Source organism: Crinia signifera, chromosome 4, assembly GCF_055691185.1.
Source record: "Crinia signifera chromosome 4, ASM5569118v1, whole genome shotgun sequence".
Lineage (NCBI taxonomy): Eukaryota > Metazoa > Chordata > Amphibia > Anura > Myobatrachidae > Crinia > Crinia signifera.
Window position 1 is genome coordinate 235,375,688 of NC_139220.1, and position 22,282 is coordinate 235,397,969.

At 42.4% G+C, this 22,282-nt stretch overlaps 1 protein-coding gene across 1 annotated transcript in view; it reads left to right on the forward strand.

The window, feature by feature from the left end:
* EFL1 (elongation factor like GTPase 1) overlaps positions 1–22,282 on the forward strand; it is a 233,292-nt gene that overhangs the window by 56,728 nt on the left and 154,282 nt on the right. Inside the window, exon 13 of the mRNA XM_083184020.1 lies at positions 14,327–14,463. Within this exon, the coding sequence (XP_083040146.1) occupies positions 14,327–14,463 (137 nt within the window). The remainder of the gene's footprint in view (positions 1–14,326; positions 14,464–22,282) is intronic.

A 22,282-nucleotide genomic window follows, 5' to 3' on the forward strand; every position in this document is an offset into this window, starting at 1 on the left:
AATGTAAAATTTTAGCTCTCAATGATATAGTGTTCATGCAGAGTTAAAAACATGACCAAAATATTGTGTTGAAGCTAAGGGGCCGTGGTTTCATAAAATATTGTTTTATTTAAATATTGACTTACACATTTCAAGGTCGCATCATTTGACCTTGAATATCCAAAAATGTTCTTTTAATTTTTGTGTATATTAAGTATGTTATACAGTTAAATATTATCTGTCTATGGTATAAGTTTAGTTTTGGGATGCCTTTGGGAACAGGAGCAAAATAAAATATAAAGTACAGCAGTTGAACAATTCATGCACTGAACACATACCTCCCAAATGTCCCAGGGCCGGCAGTGTCCAGCGGAAGGGGAGGGGGGGAGCAGTTGGAAGTCCCCACTGTCACCGTGAATAGACACGGTGAGCATATGCACCACGTCTGTTCATGCCCCACAGCGTCAAAAACCGGGGACGTGGCCTGACGGGAGAGCCGCGAGTATAGGCCACGTTCCCAAAATTTCCAACGTGCACATGTGCCCATCCCTCCTCCTCCTGCTTAAAAGTTGGGAGGTATGCGAACATGCAGCTGGTAAGTTCAGACCTGTCTTGTATTGGAAATAAATAAATCAATAGTGTAGGATGGTTCAACGTTTCAATTTCACTTAAGCGATTTTCATCAGGAACCTGCACAGGCTGTTGGTGTTTTCTCTCTCTCTCTCTCTCTGTATGAGCAGCGATGATGCAGATGATCGCTGGACTGAAAAACGCTCATTGCATACAAACTGAGCGATTTTTCGCCCGTCCAGTCGATTTTCGTGGGAGTGGATGGCTTTCCTTAGCAGGATGGGCCTTTATACCATATATTTACTGGATAACATACTTTATGTACAAAAAAATTAAAATTACACTTTTTTTTTTTTTTAGATATTCATGGTCAAAGGTCACATCATGTGACCTTGAAATGTAGAAGTCAATAATTAAACCTAGAACTTTTTAAAATGATGGTCCTTTAGCTTCAAACCGAGACCAAAGTGAAAGTTCCAGCACAATTAGAAGTTATGATTCTTTTCATAATCCTGTTGCATGCATACTGTGTGTCACAAAGTGATAAAATTTTACATATAAAAGTAAACTTTCTGTTGTCTATCATCCTACCAAATTTCATGAAAATATGAGATGGTCAGGTTGAAAAGTTCCTTTTTTGTGATGATTTGGCATGGAATGACCCTACTGCAGGCAAAAGAACCCCTTGAAAATAGCCTAGTTTCTCACGAAAACACAAAGGTTTCACTGAATATAAATGTTCTCTTTGTATAGAACTTTGATTGCCTAAACCACGACTGATGTACCCTTTACATGTACAGTGTAAAGCATTTTGTAACCTGCAGTGTAGCCATCTTCTGGTATATTAGTGTAAACGCTTTCAAAGGTCATTAATTATTACTTAAAACACAAGTTTTTACAGTTTCCATAACAACTTTCTTGCTGAATAGCTAGATTTTAACATCAATAAGAATATACTGCAGCCTTACAATTGGCATACAGCATGTTGTAATGTAATATAATATTGTTACCGATTTACATAGAAACATACAATGTCACGGCAGATAAGAACCATCTGTTAAATCTAGTCTGCCCCTGTTTTAACCATATTGTTACTTCAGACCCCATTTGATCCTTCTTTCTTTGTAAGGATATCCTTAAGTATATCCCATGCATGTTTAAATTGTTCTACTGTCTTAGCCTCTACCACCTCTGATGGTAGGCTATTCCACTTATCCACTACCCTTTCTGTGACTTAGTTTTTCCTCCCAGATTTCCCCTGAATCTACCTCCTTCCAGTGTCAGTCCCTCCAGTCTCAGTGCATGTAGTTGTGTTCTACTTCTTCTCTTCATTTGAAGAATGTTTCCATCCTGTACCTTGTTAAAACCCTTGTATATTTGAAAGTTCCTATCATGTCCCTACTTTCCCTTCTCTGCTCCAAAATATACAGTTGTTGAGATTTTTTTGTCTTTCTTGGTAGGTTTTGTGATGTAGGCCATGCACCATTTTAGTTGCCCTTCTTTGTTTCGTCTCTAATGTATTTATAGCCTTCTGGAGATATGGCCTCCAGACTTGGACAAAGTATTCTAGATGAGGTTGTAGCAATTACATTTTGCAGTGGTAGCATTACTTCTTTCTGCCACTGATTCCTCTCCCTATGCTACTAACCATCTGACTTGCCTTCTTCATTGCTTTGTTACATTGCTTACCTACCTGCCTTTAAATCCCCTAAAATAGTGACTCCTAGATCCCTCTCCTCCTCAGTGTCATTAATGATATATTTAGCCTTTGGATTTTTGACCAATACGCTAGTCTACTCCGATCATCAATCATTTTTTACCCCATTTGTTTCTTCTGCAAAAAGGCATAATTTCCCTTCAATACCATTTGCAACGTCACCCAAAAAAAGATATAAAAATGCACTGGTCCAAGTACAGATCCCTGATCTACTACATTCATAACATTACCCTTCTGTAAATGCACACCATTTACTACAACTGTCTGTTTTCTATCCTGCAATCATGATCTTATCTATATAAAGGTGCCCATACACGTTACAATTATTGTATACAATATTGCATCTCGGTTTTGCGATGAGATGAGATCTACTACATGCACATACTTTTTATACTAGATCTCATCTCATCGCAAAACCGAGATGCGATGAGATGCAATATTGTATACACTAATTGCAACCTGTATAGGCACCTTAACTACCTTTAGTAGTCTGCTATGTGGGATTGTGTCAAAAGCCTTACTAAAGTCTAGATACGTTTCATATCTATTATTTTAGTCACCCAGTCAAAAAAGTCAATAAGGCTTGTTTGACATGATCACCCCCAAGTAAATCCATACTGTTTGGAATCCTGTAAATTGCTGGATTTGAGATAATCTTTTTTTGGAGTGTTTCCATGAGTTTTCCTACTACTGGCGTAAGGATCACTGTTTGTTTTTTCTTTTTCGTTTCTGTATTTTCAGATTATTTCAGATTCCTACACATATTACACCTTGCTGCGAACTAATAAGTTATCTGTCGCTTTCTGTCCTAAAGTGTAAAACACATTTGACAACTCCTCCATAGTCTAAAACTGTTCTGGCCAATTTTTACACTCATGTAGAGCATATATATATATATTTTGTTTTCATTATCATAAACATTTTAAAGGATCATGGGAAAATGAATCTACCTACTTTGAAGTGCCAATCAAACTATTATTGCACCACTAGTTCCCAGCCTGTCAAAATGATGGAACAACATAATGGTAATTTCTGAATCGGTGGCTGTGAATGACTGCAGGGCTGATACGATGTGTGGTCCCATGCGCATTACACCAGAGTCTGCGAGTCACCGCTCCTGCACAAGCAATCTCATAGATTGTGTGTGCAGCCGTGAAGGCTTTGCTGGGATCGCATGCAAAAGGACCACATGCGATATCCTGCAACCCGCCGAGGGACGCGCTCGGCCACCTGATATTAATTTAGGCTGGGGGCTGGTTTTGGCGGCAGCCGTGGATTGGCGGCTCCATCCCTTGTAAGGGGTGGATGCAGTCAACATGGCGCCGGTTATAGTCTTTCCCCAAGCTTATGCCGGTCCTGGATCCTGCTCCTGGTCGCCTGCTCCAGCTTGCCCTGGTTCAGTTCTCCCTTGTGCCTGGATCAATCCTGTTTGTTCCCTCCGAGCCTTGGGTCACGTAAGTGCTCCAGTGGAGCCTGGTTATTCTTTATTATTCCTTCGGCAGTCCGCCAGTATATTTTTGTTTATTCGGCTGTCCAGCCTCTTATTTCATTTGGGAGCTCTGGACTTTACCCCGCCATGGGCCCAGCCCGTCTCCTTTGCTGGTGGTTACCAGCTCTTTACTTTCAGTTCCCCATCTCCTGTCATTTTAGTTCCTTGGTTAGGTAGGGCTCCCCGTTCAGTCCTGGTTTGGTTTTGGGGATTCGCTTCTATTGTTACTTTTGGTTTGGAGACTTGTGCATGCGACTGGGTCGCAGTCCCGTCCTTGGCCAGGTGCCAGCAGATAGGGGTAATTATTCAGTTAGGCCCGTTAGTTAGAGTATCCTCTTGAGCCCACCTCTGACTATCGCAAACTCTTTGTCCTTCCTAAAACCTGGCTACATCGGGGTTGGAGCATGCCTAACTCGCTCCTTCGAACGCGGCGGCCACAGGAGAAGACTAGTTTTGCAGGGGTTTGTCATCTGCCCGAGGTGCTCAATAGAGTCAGTATAGGGTTCATCGTGGCCGTTCTAACTAGTGCAGCGGTCCTGGCTACGGGCTCACGCCTGACCTCCAGCTCCCTGCCTTCAGTAATTACAACCAGCACCTAGGTGGCCAGCATAACACTTGCAAGGGTGCCATGGGTTTTTGGTGGTCCAAAATCAACTTATACAGTCCATGTGATAGGCAAACGAGTGCTGGTTGTTGCCAATTGTAAAATATATGGACAAACTAAAGCAAGACTCTGTCTTCCACCATATAAATGACCCTCTGGATACTGGCATATTTATAATTGGTGCAAGATGTGGGATGCACATGGGCCACTGGTTCCAGGGAGGGCCCACACATCGCACACCCTGCATCTATTTAATTATATTTGCCACTTTGTCTGCCCAGCACTAACTGCAGAGCTGCAAATATTACTGGGAAAATGGCAACCGCAGCAGTTTTACATTGATTCACACATGCGCAGTAGGGATGTCCCTGGTAACACTGCAAGGACGCAATGTTCTCGGAGACCTTTACATGCATAGTAGACCAGAGGCTAGTGGACCACGGTTTTGGAGGGTGTGAACATGGCTCCCTCCTCTCTAAAGTGCCTCAGATTGACTGATAAGTACAATTTACTGAATTTAATCATTTTCGAGTAATTCATTTTTCAATAAAATACATTTGCCCTAGGCCGGCTGTAAAATAAAAAGCTGATACTGTAGAAAGTTTGGCAACCACTCATATTTATTAAGTACAACATATTATTTTTACTTTTTAACTTTTCTTAAAATTACAAAGCTTTTTAGAAAATTCTAAACATATTTTTCGGTCTTCCACCCACTAATATTGTTTTTGTCTTTTTTGCCTTTCTCTCAAACCATCAATTGGAGAAAGACCGTGTTTTATGTGGTCTCTGTGATGCCTGTCCTCATATAAACACATTTATTTTGTGTTCCTTATACCAACATTTTCTGTTTTTGAGTTAGTACCTTTAGGATAATGCTGGATAAAGCATGAGTATATGGTGTTTTCATTAGAAATGCTGGTTTTAGATCTTTATCTAGCAGTGTCCGTTAGTCTGGCTTTATTCTGCCTAGAACAAAGGTCACATTAGTCATTACCTGCATCTTGTGTCAAGTCAATAAAGCTATGAAATTTTGAACAGAGTTGTACACATAAAAGTTTGTGTACAAATCTTATGGTGTGTACACACGGTCAGATGTGCCTTCAGATACTATCCATGATCAGATCGGATCGTGGATAGTATCTGAAGGCACATCCGATTTGCATACAATCTTGACTATATAGTGCAGATCTGCATTATATAGTCAAGACAGACAAGACTTTCTGCCTTGCGATACGTGAACGCGGATCGGGATCTCAATGGTTAAAACCCTTGCGATCTGCATCTGATTGCGATCCGATGTTGACTATATCGTCAACATCGGAAAGGCAAAAAGTACAGTGTGTACACACCATTACTATTTCAGGGTTCCTTATTTTCATTTTTCTTTGTATGTGACCTTGTTCTTAACGTCATTTTTTGCAAGTTAAAAATACAGAAAATGAGATGGCCTCTTTTTGAAACAAGATGCAACAAATCTCTGACCAGATGGTTGAGACTTTTTTTTTTTAATGACTTTCCTGTGCAGACTCCATTAGTGTGAAGGAAACCTTTTTTTGGTGCTATAATTCAAACACTGCACACACTGCACACACCACATTGGTATTCACATTGGTATTCCCAGGTTTGCCTTTTTGTGATTTTAGTTGTTGCTGTAGTTTAATAAAGCAAAATAGTGCTTGGCAGTGCTATACAGTAGGGGAAACAGAACATACAAGGGGGACACACAATATATGCAGAAACACAAACAAAGGGGCCTGCTCATGTGAGCTCTTAGAGAGGGTAGAGCAGTGGTAGCCCCATGCTGTCCCCACACATCTCTCCTATTTTGTCTCTCCCGCAGTGTGCCGGCTTCACCACTTTCACCTCCCGTCCGCTCATTGAAGACGGGACGGCAGTGACTGACCCCGGCATCACAGCACTGGTCTTTTCTTTACCTTCTCTTCCTGGCTAAACACTATTATTAACTTAAGTTTATCTTCAATTTGCCTAATCTTAGGTCATATTTCTTGAATTATCAGTGTTTCTAAATGTTAGACTGATAATAACAAAAACAACCAGCAACACACTTATTGTGTGCGCATATATCCTATATTCTGCCGCCTACTTACAGTAGATACTGTTGGCTACAATATAGATATGTTATGACTGACAAGTCTCTGCAGCAGAGATATTTCTCAGTTTTTTGGTCTTTTTGTCTACTTCTCTTTAACCTAAATATATTGAATTTATCCTAATTGATCTGACATTTATCACTCAATTGTTATAATTACTATCAGCTTCTCTTCATTTCGTGTAGGAGAGACTTTCTGGTGGCGCATTTCAGCCCTGCAATGCTATAGTATCAAGGCTGATCTAACGCCACATACAGAAGTGTCCTCCTTACACTTGCTATTTTTTCTATCAGTGTGTCAATCTCTTCTCTCACACTCTGTCCGCTCATCTCTGTGAAGACGTTGGGCAGCAGAAAGCACTCGTTTGCCAACTCATTGTACATTTCTTTTCCCCATCTCCCCAAGGATACCTGTCATGCTATGAATATATACATTTTGTTCTAATTAACGGCTAATTACCACCAACGGGTATTGATGTGACTTTCTGTATGCATTTATTTAATCATTTTTAATTTTTTGACTATTATCAATGATTAACACAGACGTATCACACATTCTGGATGTGTCACCAGCTGTCCTATTTAAGGACCTAAATTAAATCGTATATCAATCAACATTATATGGTTTTCTAATAACACCACTAACTGCCACTGTGTCGATTATAGGTATATGGTAAATGTCAGGGGCTATTTTTGTTAACAAAACTTTAAATATTTGTTTGTTATTTAACTCTTCATGGCAAATTATGCATCATATGATATTATACAGTTATTACTATTTTAGATAAATTGGAATTAAAAGTTAAGTTTTATCTCACTCATTAAACATTATTTCCAATCATTCAAAAAGTGTGCCTCCAAAAAGGAATCCTTTCTGTGAACGGCTGCCCACCTCCTGTGGACCACCGTTTCCTTTTTCTAAGTGATCTGTGGAATGTGTCTGTTAGGAATAAATATAAAGCACATGTATGAAAATGCGAGTTAGTAATGACTACACCTGTGCACCAACTAGATGTTCTGGAAAATGTGAACCGTTGGTAAATCTCACTGGTTTGGCCAGCACTGGGGTAGAGGTGATTATCAAAATGAAGTCCTGGGCATTTTATGGCCATTTGTAGAAATTCAAACCTAGTAATATTTTGTGGCCAGAGATATAGATGAAAAGATTCTGATCAGTGCTGCTATTGGGCAGAAAACTATGGGGATAATTCAGACCTTATTGCTGGGCTGCTAATTTGCAGAGCCCCGCGATAAAGTAATCTATGTCCAGGCAGAGTGAAATCACATCCTGCACAAGCCTGCATAAAGCTTGTGAAAATATCACAGCCCTGTGATTAGCTGCAAATCCATTTGCAACCGCTCACCATCTAATGATTTTTCCAGTGTGTGCGTAGCCCAGGAACTACTCAGCAAGTGCAATAGACAAGATGAACGGGGCTGGAGCTGACGTCACGAAAACTCTTGGGCGTGTCTGCGGTTTTCCGGACACTCCCAGTAAACTGATGGTTACCACCCACAAACTTCGGCTTCCCTCAATAAACTTGCGTATGGCCGGCGATTACGGTGAGCCGTATGCATATGAAGTCATTCAATAATCACCCAGCCTGCAAATTCTCAGCCATGTGATCAGGTCTGAATAACCCCTATATTGTGTTGATTTATTGTCTATTCTGTTTTTGTTTTTGTTTTTTTAAAGCTTTTTCGCCTGCAACCTATAGCACCTTGTTCCTCTCTGTCCACTTGTCACATACTTTACAGCCATGACCATTACATACAGTATGTTGAGTAGTTCTGTGACCAAACAAAATCTAATGGTACTAATCTATACTAATCTAACCAATCAGATACTGTCTATCATTTTCTAGGATGCAACAGATAAATTATAGACTGAATCTGATTGGTTACTATGGGCAACAAATCATCTATTACACAAGGATAGTCAACACCTCCCTCCCACTATCCATAACCTACCTAAAGGCCGAGTTTCTTAGACTATGGAGAAATTGCTCTACAAAAGAGAATTTTGAGAAACAAAGTGCTGAGTTGACCAACAGACTCCTGGAACCGGGCTACAGTAGGAAACTTCTTAAATTTGCGAAATATAACGCAAACATGACCAATAGGGAAGAACTTATTTTCCCAAAAAATAAAAATAAAGAAGGTACTTGTTTCCTAGCATGGCACCCACTACTCCATTTACGTAGTGGGATATTTAGGGTAAGGAAATTGCATCCCATGCCATTAATGGCATGCAATGCGATTTTGTATCGCATCCTATCTTATTAATGTATTCACTGATTTAGCCCATTAAAAAGATAGGATGCGATTAAAAAATCGCATTGCATCGCATGCCATTAGTGGCAAGAGATGCAATGCGAGTTTTTTTTATCGCATCGCATAAAAAATATGCGATAAAAAATGGCATGCTATGGGATGCAATTATTTTATGGCATGCGATGGTATCAGATGCGATTTTTGATTGCATCCTAACTTTGTAATGGTCGCATGGAATTAGGTTTAACGCACCCCCCCACTATCCACGCCACCCCGAAGTGTGGCGAGAGCAGTGCGTCCTCCGACTTTTTCATTACCCCACTATCCACGTCGGCGTGGAGTTGATTTTATATAATGTGGCGAGCGCAGTGAGCCACCGAGCCCAAAGTGTGGCGAGCGCATGCAGAATCCATGTAAAGTTATCAGCGGGGCTCGCTGCGCTCGCCATGCTTCAGGCTCGGTGGCTCGCTACACTATATAAAATCAACTCTACGCCGACGTGGATAGTGGGGTAATAAAAAAGTCAGAGGACGTGTTCCGCTGCGCTCGCCACGCTTCGGGGTGGCGTGGATAGTGGGGGGTGCGTTAAACCTATTTTTGGGACATACAATCATATTATTGTATACCTCATGTCATGGCATCGCACACCCTATAAAATCCCATGCAATCACATGCGATTTTGCGGTACATGCGATGCAATGCCATGCAATATACTGGGGTACAATGGCAAAAGAAAAAAAGACATTTAAAAAAAAAAAACGCATTGCATGCGATGCAATTTCCTTACGGTGCCGAACGTAGAAAATCAGGGCACTGTGCTAGGAAACAAGTACCATAAAGAAACCAAAGATCTTTCTGTACGTTTTGTAACCAATGGAGAACCTTACAAGAGACTGTTAGAAAGCACTGGACCGTCTTACTTCTAGATTCTGACCTTTATCAAAGTCCTTAAGGTGCCCACACACGCACCGATCCCGGCGGTGCGATGCTATACGATGGGGTGCGCGCTCCCGCGGCACCTCATCGCACAGTACAAAAAGTATGTGCTGCACATACTTTTTGTACTAGCTTTTTCTAGCATAGCATCGCATCGCATGCACATCGTATGCACAAGGCATACGATGCGATGCTATGTGTACTAGTTAAGCCCACAACGCACGCCGGGATCGGTGCGTGTGTGGGCACCTTTAGGCCCTTATTCAGATCTGATTGCAGTACAAATTTGTTCTCAAACTGGCCAAAACAATGTGCACTGCAGATAGGGCAGATGTAACGTATAGAGAGAGTTCGATTTGGGGGAGTTATTTTTGTTTCTGTGCAGGGTAAATACTGGCTGCGTTATTTTTACACTGCAATTTAGATTTCCGTTTCAACACACCCCACCCAAATGTAACTCTCTCTGCACGTGTTACATCTGCCCCGCCTGCTGTGCATATGGTTTTGCCCATTTTGAGAACAAATTTGTACGGAGATCAGATCTGAATAAGGGCCTTACTAAGGGGCCACAATTCAGCTGGAGATGCTAGAAAAACATCAAGGATAGACTAGTTGTAACTTAAAGTCACTTTTTGGCAGTACCAAAATGCAAAGCTAAACTTTTAGGAACATTTCCATGCTACAAATGCAAAGCATGTGAGTACATTAACAAAAAGGAACCAAATCAGTAATCGATATGGCGACACTCTAAAGATCCAACAATTCATGACCTGTGACCTCTCAGGAGTAATATACTGCTTAAGTTGTTGCTGGCATTAAACTCACATATTTCCTTCTATTCATTCTCTCACCTTTAATCTTCATACAGCATAAGTCTGAAGTTTTTTTAAATAATTAAGGTGACCATCCAGGGGAAACATGGGTGCCACAGTAAACCAGAGGGGGCAGAGCGGGATAACGTAATACAAATAGGAATTGAGTCTTTGGTAAATAGAAAGAGGTACCTAGTTGGCACCCATGTATTGAAATGAATGCATCACTTGTTATTAACCCTTTAAGCGGCAAGTGAATTTGTCAAAATTGGTGTGAAAATTGCCAAGCAAACTTTTTTATTCATCATAATGACCTATTATGTTTACCTTTTTTAATAGGAAATATAATCTTTTTTAATCAACATTTTTTTAAATTTGAATTCCTATAACAAATGTGAGCGCCGCTTGCATTTTTAGCCGATTATTTTTGCGCATCTTTCACAGATGTTGACACTCAAAGGCAGTGGCGTAACTAGATATTCGTAGGCCCCATAGCAAAAGTTTGTAAGGGCCCCCTATTTAGCAACTGATGGTGATACATGTATGTAAAACATATTACTTAGACAGTAAAGATGGGCCCCCTTCAGCTCTGGGCCCCATAGCAGCTGCACCCCTTGCACCTATGGTAGTTACGCCCTTGCTCAAAGGGTTGAGAGAGCAGATAAATCATGTTCCCACTCAGTGCAATACATTTTTTTTGCATCCAAACACTACTGTCTACTCTTGGTAAATAAGTGCTTTGCTATCTACTGTATTGTAAACTGTTACAAGTGGGGGACAGTCCACCCACTTGTATACTCTTTTTCAATAACTATCTGATCTCCTTTTGCCCTTTCAAAATATGTGCGGGCATGAAGTCATTTATGTTGCCAAGTGTCACATCTAAGGAGTTCTGCCCTTTTTATTTAAAACCTTTTTCTCCATGTTTTCCCCCGTACCGTTGCCTTTAAAGTGTTTTAGTTTATGGCACCCTGGAAAAATGATTATGTTGAGCTTTGTATATGCCGTGCCTTGGAAAGGGATATAGGGTATGTTTAATGGCAGTCAAATAGCTTTTTAATATACATGTGTTTTTACTTGATCTGTTTTACTAGGTGTTTGCAATTCTCTTCCGTGTTCTGACAGTAATGCACACTGCCTCTTTATTTCAGCCTCGGCCTCTGCTTTTATGTCACAGTTTATTTTCTCTTTTTATGCATTTCCCACACAACCCCCTGTTTAATCTGATAGTATGTAACATTTTAACTGGATTGAGGCCATTCTATTTTCACAAAGCTGTAGAAAATTTCTGTAGTATTTTGGCACACCGGATTCCCTATTTCCATTGTGTACATGGTTTACTATCTTAAACATGATTTCTTTGTGCTATGATATATTTATTTTTGAGTTGGCATGTGCACATTAGAAATATCTGTAACAAACGACCTTCCACCAGACAAGACTGGCACAGTTGTAGGGAAAAGACAGTCTGTTTACTTCCACAGCACATGAAACATGTCTTTTCCACAGCAAACTTACCAGGTACCTTAACCAAGCACTGGTCCACCAACAGCATATACTGTGCACAATCACAGGCTCCCTGTCACTGGCCCACCACCTTCTATCGCTTGGCCACTTGCTGGTGTCAGGAGCCCTGAGCCCTTGCACTAACAAGCTTTAAGAAAGTGTGACACGTGTGACTGATTTACTGGAAGCGCTTGCTCCAACACCTGGACAGGACCTGCATGGATGGGATTCTCTAGTATTTCTCTTTGTCATAAACAGATGTAGTTTTGGCCTGGGGAAATAGAACAACTGGGGTGGCATCCGGCCTGGACTGCCACATATCCTCCCCCTAAGCTGCGAGCCTATGGATGAAGCGGAGTCCTTCTTTGACGCACATACCTGCTCCCCAATCTCAGCAGGTGCACTCCTTTCCGGGTCGGTCGGTCTCTCTCTTCTTTCCCCCACTAGTTTCACGTCTTGGTGTCGTCTTCTTTTGAGGACCTTTCCTCCTGGATATAGAGGACTGTGGGCCCACTGATCCTCCTGGCTGTTCCTCTTCTTCAGCTCTGATTCTCTAATTGAGAAAAACACAAATTTATTATTGTAGTATCCAAAAGTTGAGGTGGGGTCACGCCTATGTGGAAATCAATTATCCATGGTATTGCATAAAGTGAGTTGTTGGTCTGCCTGCATGGCCCCCACCCCTGCCTATATGGATGTTAATCTACCTGCCATTACGCAAAGCCTGTGTAATATATGAATGATGAATACATGTGGTGTCATCTTTTTCTGTGCTGTCTTTTGAGTGCGGCGTGGTCCTGATGTGCTCTCCTGGCTCACCATTTCTTCTCCATGTGATGCCAGATGTTGACTTGTCGACGTCTTCTGTTGCCTCTCTGTTTCTTCTTGTGTTGGGTCAATTTCCTTAACACTGGACGATGAACCTGCCTGGGAAAGAAGAGTTTAAGGGGGTTCGCGGGTACCTCTGTCCTTTGACATTCCTGTAAACCCCCAAAAAAACTAATCAAACAACAATGAAATAAAAACTGCACCATTAAAAAAAACAAAAAAACATAATTTTAAAATGCTTCAAAATGACCACCCCCACACCTGCACCCACAAATGCCATGCTGCATCACAGGGAAAACTAAACCATTAAAAAAAAGACACCATTTAAAAATGCTTTAACAGACCACACCCAAAACATTTGGGGGCCACCCCACCCTCCCCCCTGCACCCACAAAAGCCATGCTGCATCACAAAATACATTGCACCATAAAAAACCCTAACATTTGAAAAAAGGGCAAAACCACACCCAAGACATGTGGGGGCCTCTGCACCCACAAATGCCGTGCTGCATCACAAAATACATTGCACCATTTAAAAAAAAAAAAAAGTATTTAAAAACCTGCCATTCAACACCACCTCAAACAACAACCCGGGCACCCCCTCCCTTACACCAGAGACCACTCATTCCATTCAGCACCCAAAAGTGATACAAGCAGGACAGAAGACCCCCTAAAGCAGTCCACTTGCACCCACATGCAATTTCCATACACACATATCCCCAGATTAATCTCACCTAAAATAGAAGTAAATGCTCCTAAAACTCTCTTCTCTCTCCTGGCTCCTCTCTCCTGGCTGGATAAATCTCTGCTGGGTGCCTGTTCACCGGGGGTGCATTTTCTCCGCAGCAAATGAAACCAATCTCCTCTTTTGCTCTGCAGCTAACCAAAATGGAGAGGCACCATGGCGGGAACAGATCTTTTAGAGGGCGTCCAAGTGTGGGAAGCAAATTCAGTCCTCCGCCGCATTGGTCAGGGTATGCCGTCAGGGGCGGCGAGCTACTGACGAGTAGATTAGGGTGAGCGGGAGGCATGGCAAGGGGTGGAAAACACATTGCACTCAGGGATCAATAGTTATCTTGTCAGATTGTTCCCGATCTTACAATTCAGTAGCAGTACCTTTAAATTTAAAGACATTTGTGCCATTGCAGGCTACTAATAATCATCAATCGAATTGTCATATGCCATATTATAACATATGCTGTATTGGATAAGCTCATTCACTTTATATTAATGGCAGGAATGCGTTAGAAACTCATTTTAAAAGTAATTTTGTGATCCTTATGTTCTGCAATTTGTACTACAGAATATATAAATTAAGATTTTTATTTAACATACTGTATTTCTATGACATACTGTATATTACATGAAACTAGTTATAATTTTCAAGCTTTGCTTAGTAAATTGTTACTGTAAATACAGAAATAAAACCTCTAGAACCAGCAATTCTCAGTCTGTTTGCAATGATGTACTTCTCATGCAAGTTACCGCACTTCTCGCAGGCCATTAACTCACGAAGAAATTGCACTGAGACGAGAGCTTGCCAGACAGAGACATGCGGAAAAGATGGCAAGCAATCAGGGGCAGGTTCCCTCCAGCACTGAATGTCAAGGCGCTGTAAACAGTGAGAACACCAAAGGCAAGTGTCTGTTCTTACTACTTTTTATTAACTTTTCCCCCTCCAGGAGTCTTCAGCGAGTTCTGTGTAATCACTGAATTGTTCCCACCACACAGACAGCAATTACACACCATTACAATCCACATCACTTGCTAACAGTTGCTGACACCAGTCTGTAAATTACATAATTACAAGCAAATTAGCTGTGTTAGCTGTTATGAGGTGTGTATGCGTGTGCGGTTAGTGATAGGTTAATTTATAATCTGTTGCTATTAATCACTAGCTTCTATATGCCAGACTGCCACAAATGAGGAAAACTGCTTAAAATGCAATTTGCCTTAACTAAATATATAATTAATTTATAAGTATTTGCAGTTTTTCATAACTTTAAAAGCGTGACCTTCTTTAAACATTAGCTGTATAGCAGATTTTAGTTGGTAGTGTGCAGGTTTCTCTCCTAGGGGCCAGATCTATCAAGCTTCAAAAAAAGTGATAAACAGCCAGCCAATCAGCCAGCCAATCAACTCCTACCTGTCATTTTACAGGCTGGGTTTGAGAAATGATGGTTATGAGCTGATTGGCTGCTTTTTATCACTTTCCACTTTATTACTTTTTGAACCATGCTACACTTGGCCCCCATAGAGGCACATGTGATTAGGGATGCACATCGAATCTTTCAATGCGATGGTCACTGACCATTGCATCAAAAGAAATTGATAAAAAAAAATCCATATGATTGGTGTATCTTCAGTGCAGACCATCCCTACAAGTGAGCCATAGGCAGTGATGCTCAAATCAAGAGAGGAGTGGGTGGGCCATGCTTTCTGTGGATAAGTTACTGGTCAGCGTATCAAAAAATGGATGCAAATCACATGTAAAGCGCACTATTGATAGTGTTATGTAGTCGCCATGCCTTCAGCAGAACTCCCTTTTAAGCATATAAAAGGTGCATGTGTTCTTCTGATGCAATCTTCCCAAACTATAAGGTACTGCTTGGTCCTCATTGATGCTTAGTTCATGATATCTAAGATTTTATTGTAAGTATATAATCCGTGTTTTAGTCCTAAAAGTGCCCATACATGGTGCAAGGGTGCTGTGCGATGCATGCTTCTGCGGGTATCCCACATAAAGTCTGTGCAGCCCCTGCTTTTTGAACTAGGTCTCGATCGCAAGCGATGCAATCTAGTTAAAAATGCACAGGAATTTTGTACCATGTATGGGCACCTTTACATTGACCTCTGACCAGATATCATGTTGAAGCCTAAGGTGGTTATGCCATAGGGCGGTATTCAATGAGCCTGATTCACCATGTTTTTATGGCGAATTTGTGCTGTTTGGCGAATTTTTGACTAAAACGGTGAATCACCCTATTCAATGACCAGATGGCGAATAGATTTGAAGGTTTTTTTCGCCATGATTCACCGAGTAGCAATCGCTATCTTTTTATGGTGAAGTGGAATGTGAACTTTTAAAATAAAGTGTTTTGTTTTTTACATTTGGTGGCAAAAAATCAGGAATTTTATTCTGAGGAGGGGCATGCTATTTTTATTCATGTGCTGTAAGCACATGAATATATATTTAATTTTTTTAAAAATATATATATTTTTTTTTACACTGACCAGCCAGCAGGGGACGCCGGAGCCGAGCCGCTCATTAGATATTCATATATTCACTGCACCCGATCGTCACATATGCACGATCGGGTGTAGGGAATATACCCAGTCCCCTGCTGGCACCCCCGGGGGGGCAGCCTGTGCTGCCTGGCACCCGGGGAGCCCACCTCCCCCCCCACATACGCTCTGGGGCAGGCAGAGAGACTTCCATCTCCCTGCCTGCCACCGTCCTCAGGCTCCCTGCAGCGTTCGCCGCAGGAGCTCATATTCGCCAGTCGGGGGCAGCGAGCCCCTGACTCGTTGAATCCCGGAGCCGGCGAGGCTCCGGAACGTGGCGAATGTGCAGCGAATCCTAAACAGGATTCGCTGCACCTTGCCGGTATTCACATTGAATACCGCCCATAGTGTCCACTTTCTGATTGTATTTCACAAACAAAGTAAAAAAAATTCATCACTTAACTGATTTTTTTTTTACCACAAAACAGTCAATTTTTTTTATTATTATGTTTTTTTTTTTTTGTTTTTTTTTTAGTTGAGTTTTTATTTTTCATATGCAAAATACAAACATACATACACTTAGGCACAATACATTACATGTACATAAAAAACCCCGCTTACATCCCCCTGGCCGGTCACTCCCCCAACTATACAGGAAAAAACTACACCTATATGCTATATATGCTAGGCTGTGAATGGCACTAAATCAAGAATCCAATCCAATCTGCTATATCCCTGCACCCCAAAAGGTAGAATACCCGTCCTCCCTCATTATACACTTAATACTCATAACTTCATCGTGAACAATAACACTTAAGCCCATCATGACCCCCTTAAATTACTTGTTATAACCTATATCGAATTAATATTATTAGTCAATGCCTACCTCTCTAACTCACAAAATACATTACGGCCTGTAATCCAAGCGTGAATCCATATACTTTAAACAAATATTCTAGTGATTAGATACCCTCCCCACCACTATCCCTATAAATCTATAAACCCCCTTTGTGTCCTGTACTCATAACTACAACATGCCCCATGATGTATAGTTTACTTCATTAGATTATATAGTGAATTCCAACCTTATCTCCCCTTGTATCACAATCGTGACCATCACTTATTTTCTTTTCATATATAATTCAACCATTATTATCTTTAATAAACCGTGCGCAAATTATTTCACTAACACTGACATTGAAAGACCCTTTTGTTATTGAATACGTCACAATCTCATTATAATGCAATATAAAATTTAGATGTCGTCCACCCACCCCATACCACATAAAATTTTGAAAAACACCCTCGTGTAGCATACATATATTTTTCATGGGAGCAGGTAGCATTGACTAAATTAATCCATTCCACCACCGAGGGCCCCACCCTTGCCATCCCCTTCCTAGCAATAATTACTTTAGCACATGAGACTAGGATCCTAATCAGATGTGTCGCTTGCCCACTCTGTTGTGTATCCACCACCCCTAGTACTAAACAAATAGGACTGAAAATAGAGCTGGGAATTCCTAACTCTAACATAACCTTACAAATGGCTGACCAAAATGCTTGTACACCCATACACTCCCAGATTAAATGCCAATATGTACCTGGCTCTACCCCACATCTGGGGCATCCCCCCCTGGCAGAACTCCCCATATGCCTCAATCGCTCTGGAGTAAAATAGATTCGATGTAAAATATTAAATTGTACCTGCTGGACCGAGAGAGACATTGAGGATTTGCCATTAGCCGATAAAACCTCCCTCCAATCTATTACCAGGACATGGGGAATTACCCTGGCCCACTGAGTCCTTAACTTGTCCAGACCCCCTTCTTGTTTAAAGGAGTGGATAAATCTGTATATTTTAGAGAGGTGCTTCCTGGTACCCAACTTTTTCATAAATTCCTTGCATGGAGCTTCCCTAATAGTCAGGGATCCTCTCCTCATCATACAGGCTAATGCACTTCTGACCTGAAGGTAATTAAAGTACACTTTCCTAGGGAGGTCATGCCCCTGTTGTAGTTCCTCAAAGGGGCAGATTATCCCTTCCTTTACCCATGTCCCTACATCCAACAAACCATACGTATCCCATAATACTCCGCCTACGCCCTTCAATTTTTTAACCTCCGACAAGGAGAAAACTGAGGACTGTGGATCCGTGTCCACAAACTTTGTCAACTTTTGCACCTGTCTCCACACACATATAGCTTGGGCTATCAGGGGGGGTGCTTTACCCCATACCTTCCCTGCCAACAACAATTGAAGGGGAGATAACCCTGACTTCCCTGCCATTGCTAGGGTCCAAAATTCCCCACCCTCCTCACTTCCCTTTATCCATGGGCAAAGATGACATAACTGTGATGAATAATAATAGAGACTGAAATCTGGGAGGGCAAGACCCCCCTCTCCTCTATCCCGGGTCAGGACGGATAATCTAATCCTCGAGCATTTATTTTTCCAAATGAATGAAGATAGAACACCATTCAACTCATGAAAAAATTTAACATTTATATAGCAAGGGGAATGGAGCAGCAGGTACAAAAGTTTTGGCTGGATACACATCTTCAACAAATTAACCCTTCCTAATTGCGAGATAGGCAACCCAACCCATCTCCGACACTTGACTTTAATTTCACCCAGAAGCGGTCTTAGATTGTCCGCGATGTAGTCCCGCGGGTTGTGAGAAATCGTAACACCCAGGTACTTAAATTTTCTAGAGATTTTTAACGGGCAGGCAAGCTGGATATCAGGAGTCACGGAGCCCAGGAACATAACATGGGACTTGTCCCAATTCATTTTTATACCTGATATACCCCCAAAATCATTTAAGAGGTTCACAATTAATGGGAGATCAACGCCCGGACTGTCAGACCCAATTAGAAGATCATCAGCATACAAAGAAACCAATTTACTTCCAGACGAACTATAACAGCCCAACTTCTGTCTCAGTAAATGAGCCAGTGGCTCCACTGCCACCGCAAAAAGCAGCGGGGACAGCGGACACCCCTGCCTTGTACCCCTAGCCAAGGGGAAGGAGGAGGAGGTAAAACCATTCACCGAGATACGAGCCAATGGCTGCCGATACATTAGTCTTATCCATCCAATAAAGCCTTCCCCGATACCAAATGCTCTTAAAACAGGCCATAAATACTCCCACTCGATTACATCAAAAGCCCTACTGGCATCAAATGAGGCCACAGCCGCACCTTTATTACCAGAATTAATAATTTGAATATAGGAAAGGACCCTCCTCAAGTTAACAGCCGTCGACCTGCCGGGTCTAAAACCTGTCTGGTCATTGTGTACTATCTCATCCAACACCTTCCCCAAGCGATTGGCCAGTATTTTTGAAAAAATTTTTGCGTCCGAAGACATAATTGATATTGGTCGATAAGATCCAACCTGAGAGGGGTCCTTCCCCTCCTTGGGAATCATAACAATGTAAGCTTCTTCCATAGAGGGGGGTAGCCTACCCTCAGCCTGGACACCACCCAACAGTTCCCATAACGGAGTGGCCAGAACACTCGAGTATTTGGAATAAAATTCCCCCGGTAACCCGTCCAGCCCCGGGGCCTTGTTTTTAGGGAGTGCTTGAATTACAGAGACTACCTCTTCTAACGTAATTGGGGCATCTAAAAGCTCTTTAGAGGCCACAGAGATTTGCGGGAGTTCCAATGCCCCCAAATAATCTACAATATTCCCATTACTGTTTGATCCCTGAGAGGTAAATAGTTTTTTATAAAATGTCACAAAACTGGACACAATTGCGGGGGTATCCCTTACACTATTCCCAGAATCATCCTTTATTTCAGAGATGAGATTAGAGGAGCGCTCATTCTTAGCCATCAAAGCCAGCCATTTCCCACCCCGATCAGAATTGATATATCGCCTATGATCCCCCGTTCTAACTCTCTGACAGAAGGTGTCCTGAACATGATCCCGCCATTCATTAAGAGCAGCCTGCCACGCTACCCGATCCACTTCCTGACCGCTGGAGACGTACAAATTTTCTAACTCCACCGACCTGCCCTCCAGTCTTCCTGTCTCCGCCCTATAATTCTTCTTAACATAAGCAATCTTTTTAATGAACACCCCCCTAATATACGCTTTAAATGAATCCCATAAAATGGGTCCACAGACCGAGCCGCAGTTCAGTTGAAAATACTCCCCAATCAATTGTTCGACCTCCTTCACCTCCCCCATCTGTGAGAGCCAGAATGGCTGCAGCTTCCAACACCTATATCCAACCTGCCTTGCCAAATCGAGATCAACCATAATCGGAGAATGATCCGAGATACCACGCGACTTATATTCAACCGACTGGACTCTATTTAGTAGGTCCTTCGAGAGAAGCACTAGGTCCAGCCTCGAAAAGACCCCATACGAATCCGAGTAGCAGGAAAATTGTTTTCGGTCGGGGTACCTAATCCTCCATGGATCACCTAGTCCAACCTCCTGAACAAATTCCCTGAACTTACTACCTTCATTTATGGGCTGCCCTCCCGGCCTCCACCTATCCAATCGGGAATCTAGAACCTTATTAAAGTCACCAATGCAAATTGTCGACGCTTGAGGGAAACCTGCCGCAAATTCCACCGCTTTTTTAATAACCTCGTAGGAGAATGGGGGGGGGATATAAACTGACAGAATACAAATCTGAACTTGGTCTATGCGACCCTCAATAAATATAAACCGTCCACCCGGGTCAATTTTGTAACTACCTAGGGTAAATGCCAGGGACTTCTTGATCAAAATAGAGACCCCCCTGGACATATTGGTGAAAGGGGCGTGAAACACAGGGCCAATCCAGGGCCGCCTTAGGGACTTAGATCTTTCTGCACTTAGATGAGTCTCTTGGAGGCATATCACATCGGCCTCATACTTTTTGCATTGCCCCAAGACCGTTGCCCTCTTGACCCTGTCGTTCAGACCCCTAACGTTCCATGACAAAAAACGCACTCCCATTCCAGGTCAGCCTTAAATAAAACCTCTCCATCCACAGCCAAACAACTTTTCCTTCCTCCCCACATAGGTTCTATATTCTCTCGGGGGTGACCGGACCATGTAAGCACCCAAACATAGAAAAGACAACAACAAACACAACCCCACCCCCCCCGCCCCCCCTCCCTGTAGGCCCTACCCCGGGCATACCTACCCTTACTACTCGCTCTCCCCACCCTTTTTTGAGGCTTATACTACTTAACCACTCGGAAGAACAAAAACAACCCCCTCCCCCCTCCCCCCTCCCTCCGGCTTATTTTACTTACTGACCGCCAGTAAGAATCGGACTGGCCTCACCCAACCCTAGCAACATATTGCAGAACTACCCCGAACATCCTAATAGCAGTTATCACTATCAATTTAGCTGGCCAACACTTGACGCTTCCCTGGGTATGAGCGGTCTAACCATTCCGCCACCTCTCCTGGGGAAAAAAAAAGTTAGTCACACCATCAACCGCTACTCTCAATTTGGACGGATACAGCATATTAAATTGAATGTTTAACTCGCGTAACCGAGCCTTGACCATTTTAAATTTCATTCTGTCCCTCTGCACCTCAAGGGGAAAGTCAGGAAAGGTGGATATCTTCTTCCCATTATAAGACAGGTCCCCTTTATCCCTTGCCATTCGAAGGAGGGTATCCCTGTCCTTAAAGTGCAAGAATTTAGCAATGATAGTCCGCGGTGGTGCCCCCGGTGCAGGGGGTCTCCCTGGGATACGGTGGGCCCGCTCAATAGAGAACTGGGGAGAGAAAATGTTCCTTCCAAACACCTGGACCAACCAATCCTCTAAAAACTTTTCTGGTTCACTACCTTCTACTCTCTCGTCAAAACCCAGAAAACGAACATTACTTCGCCGGAGCCTGCCCTCCATATCGGTAAGTTTCATCCTCAACTCGCCCACCTGCGAGGAGATGGAGTTAATTTGAGAGCTTAAGGGTGTAGCCAAATCCTCCAAAGATGAGATTCGCGTCTCCACCTCGGTCATCCGTTCTCTCATTCTTTCCGCATCTTGCCGAATCAACATGATATCCGACTGGACTTTACCCAACTGCTCGGCAAGGCGAGTTTCGCATTTATTAATTGCCTCAATAACCTGTTGTAAAGTTATGTCCGGGGTGGCAAGTGCCCCTTCGCTCTTACTGGGGGATGATACAGGGGTCACTGATCGTGACCTGCTCCCAGACTGGGACAAGGCCTGGGTTCTAGCGTACTTCTCGAGCCTAGCGGCCGC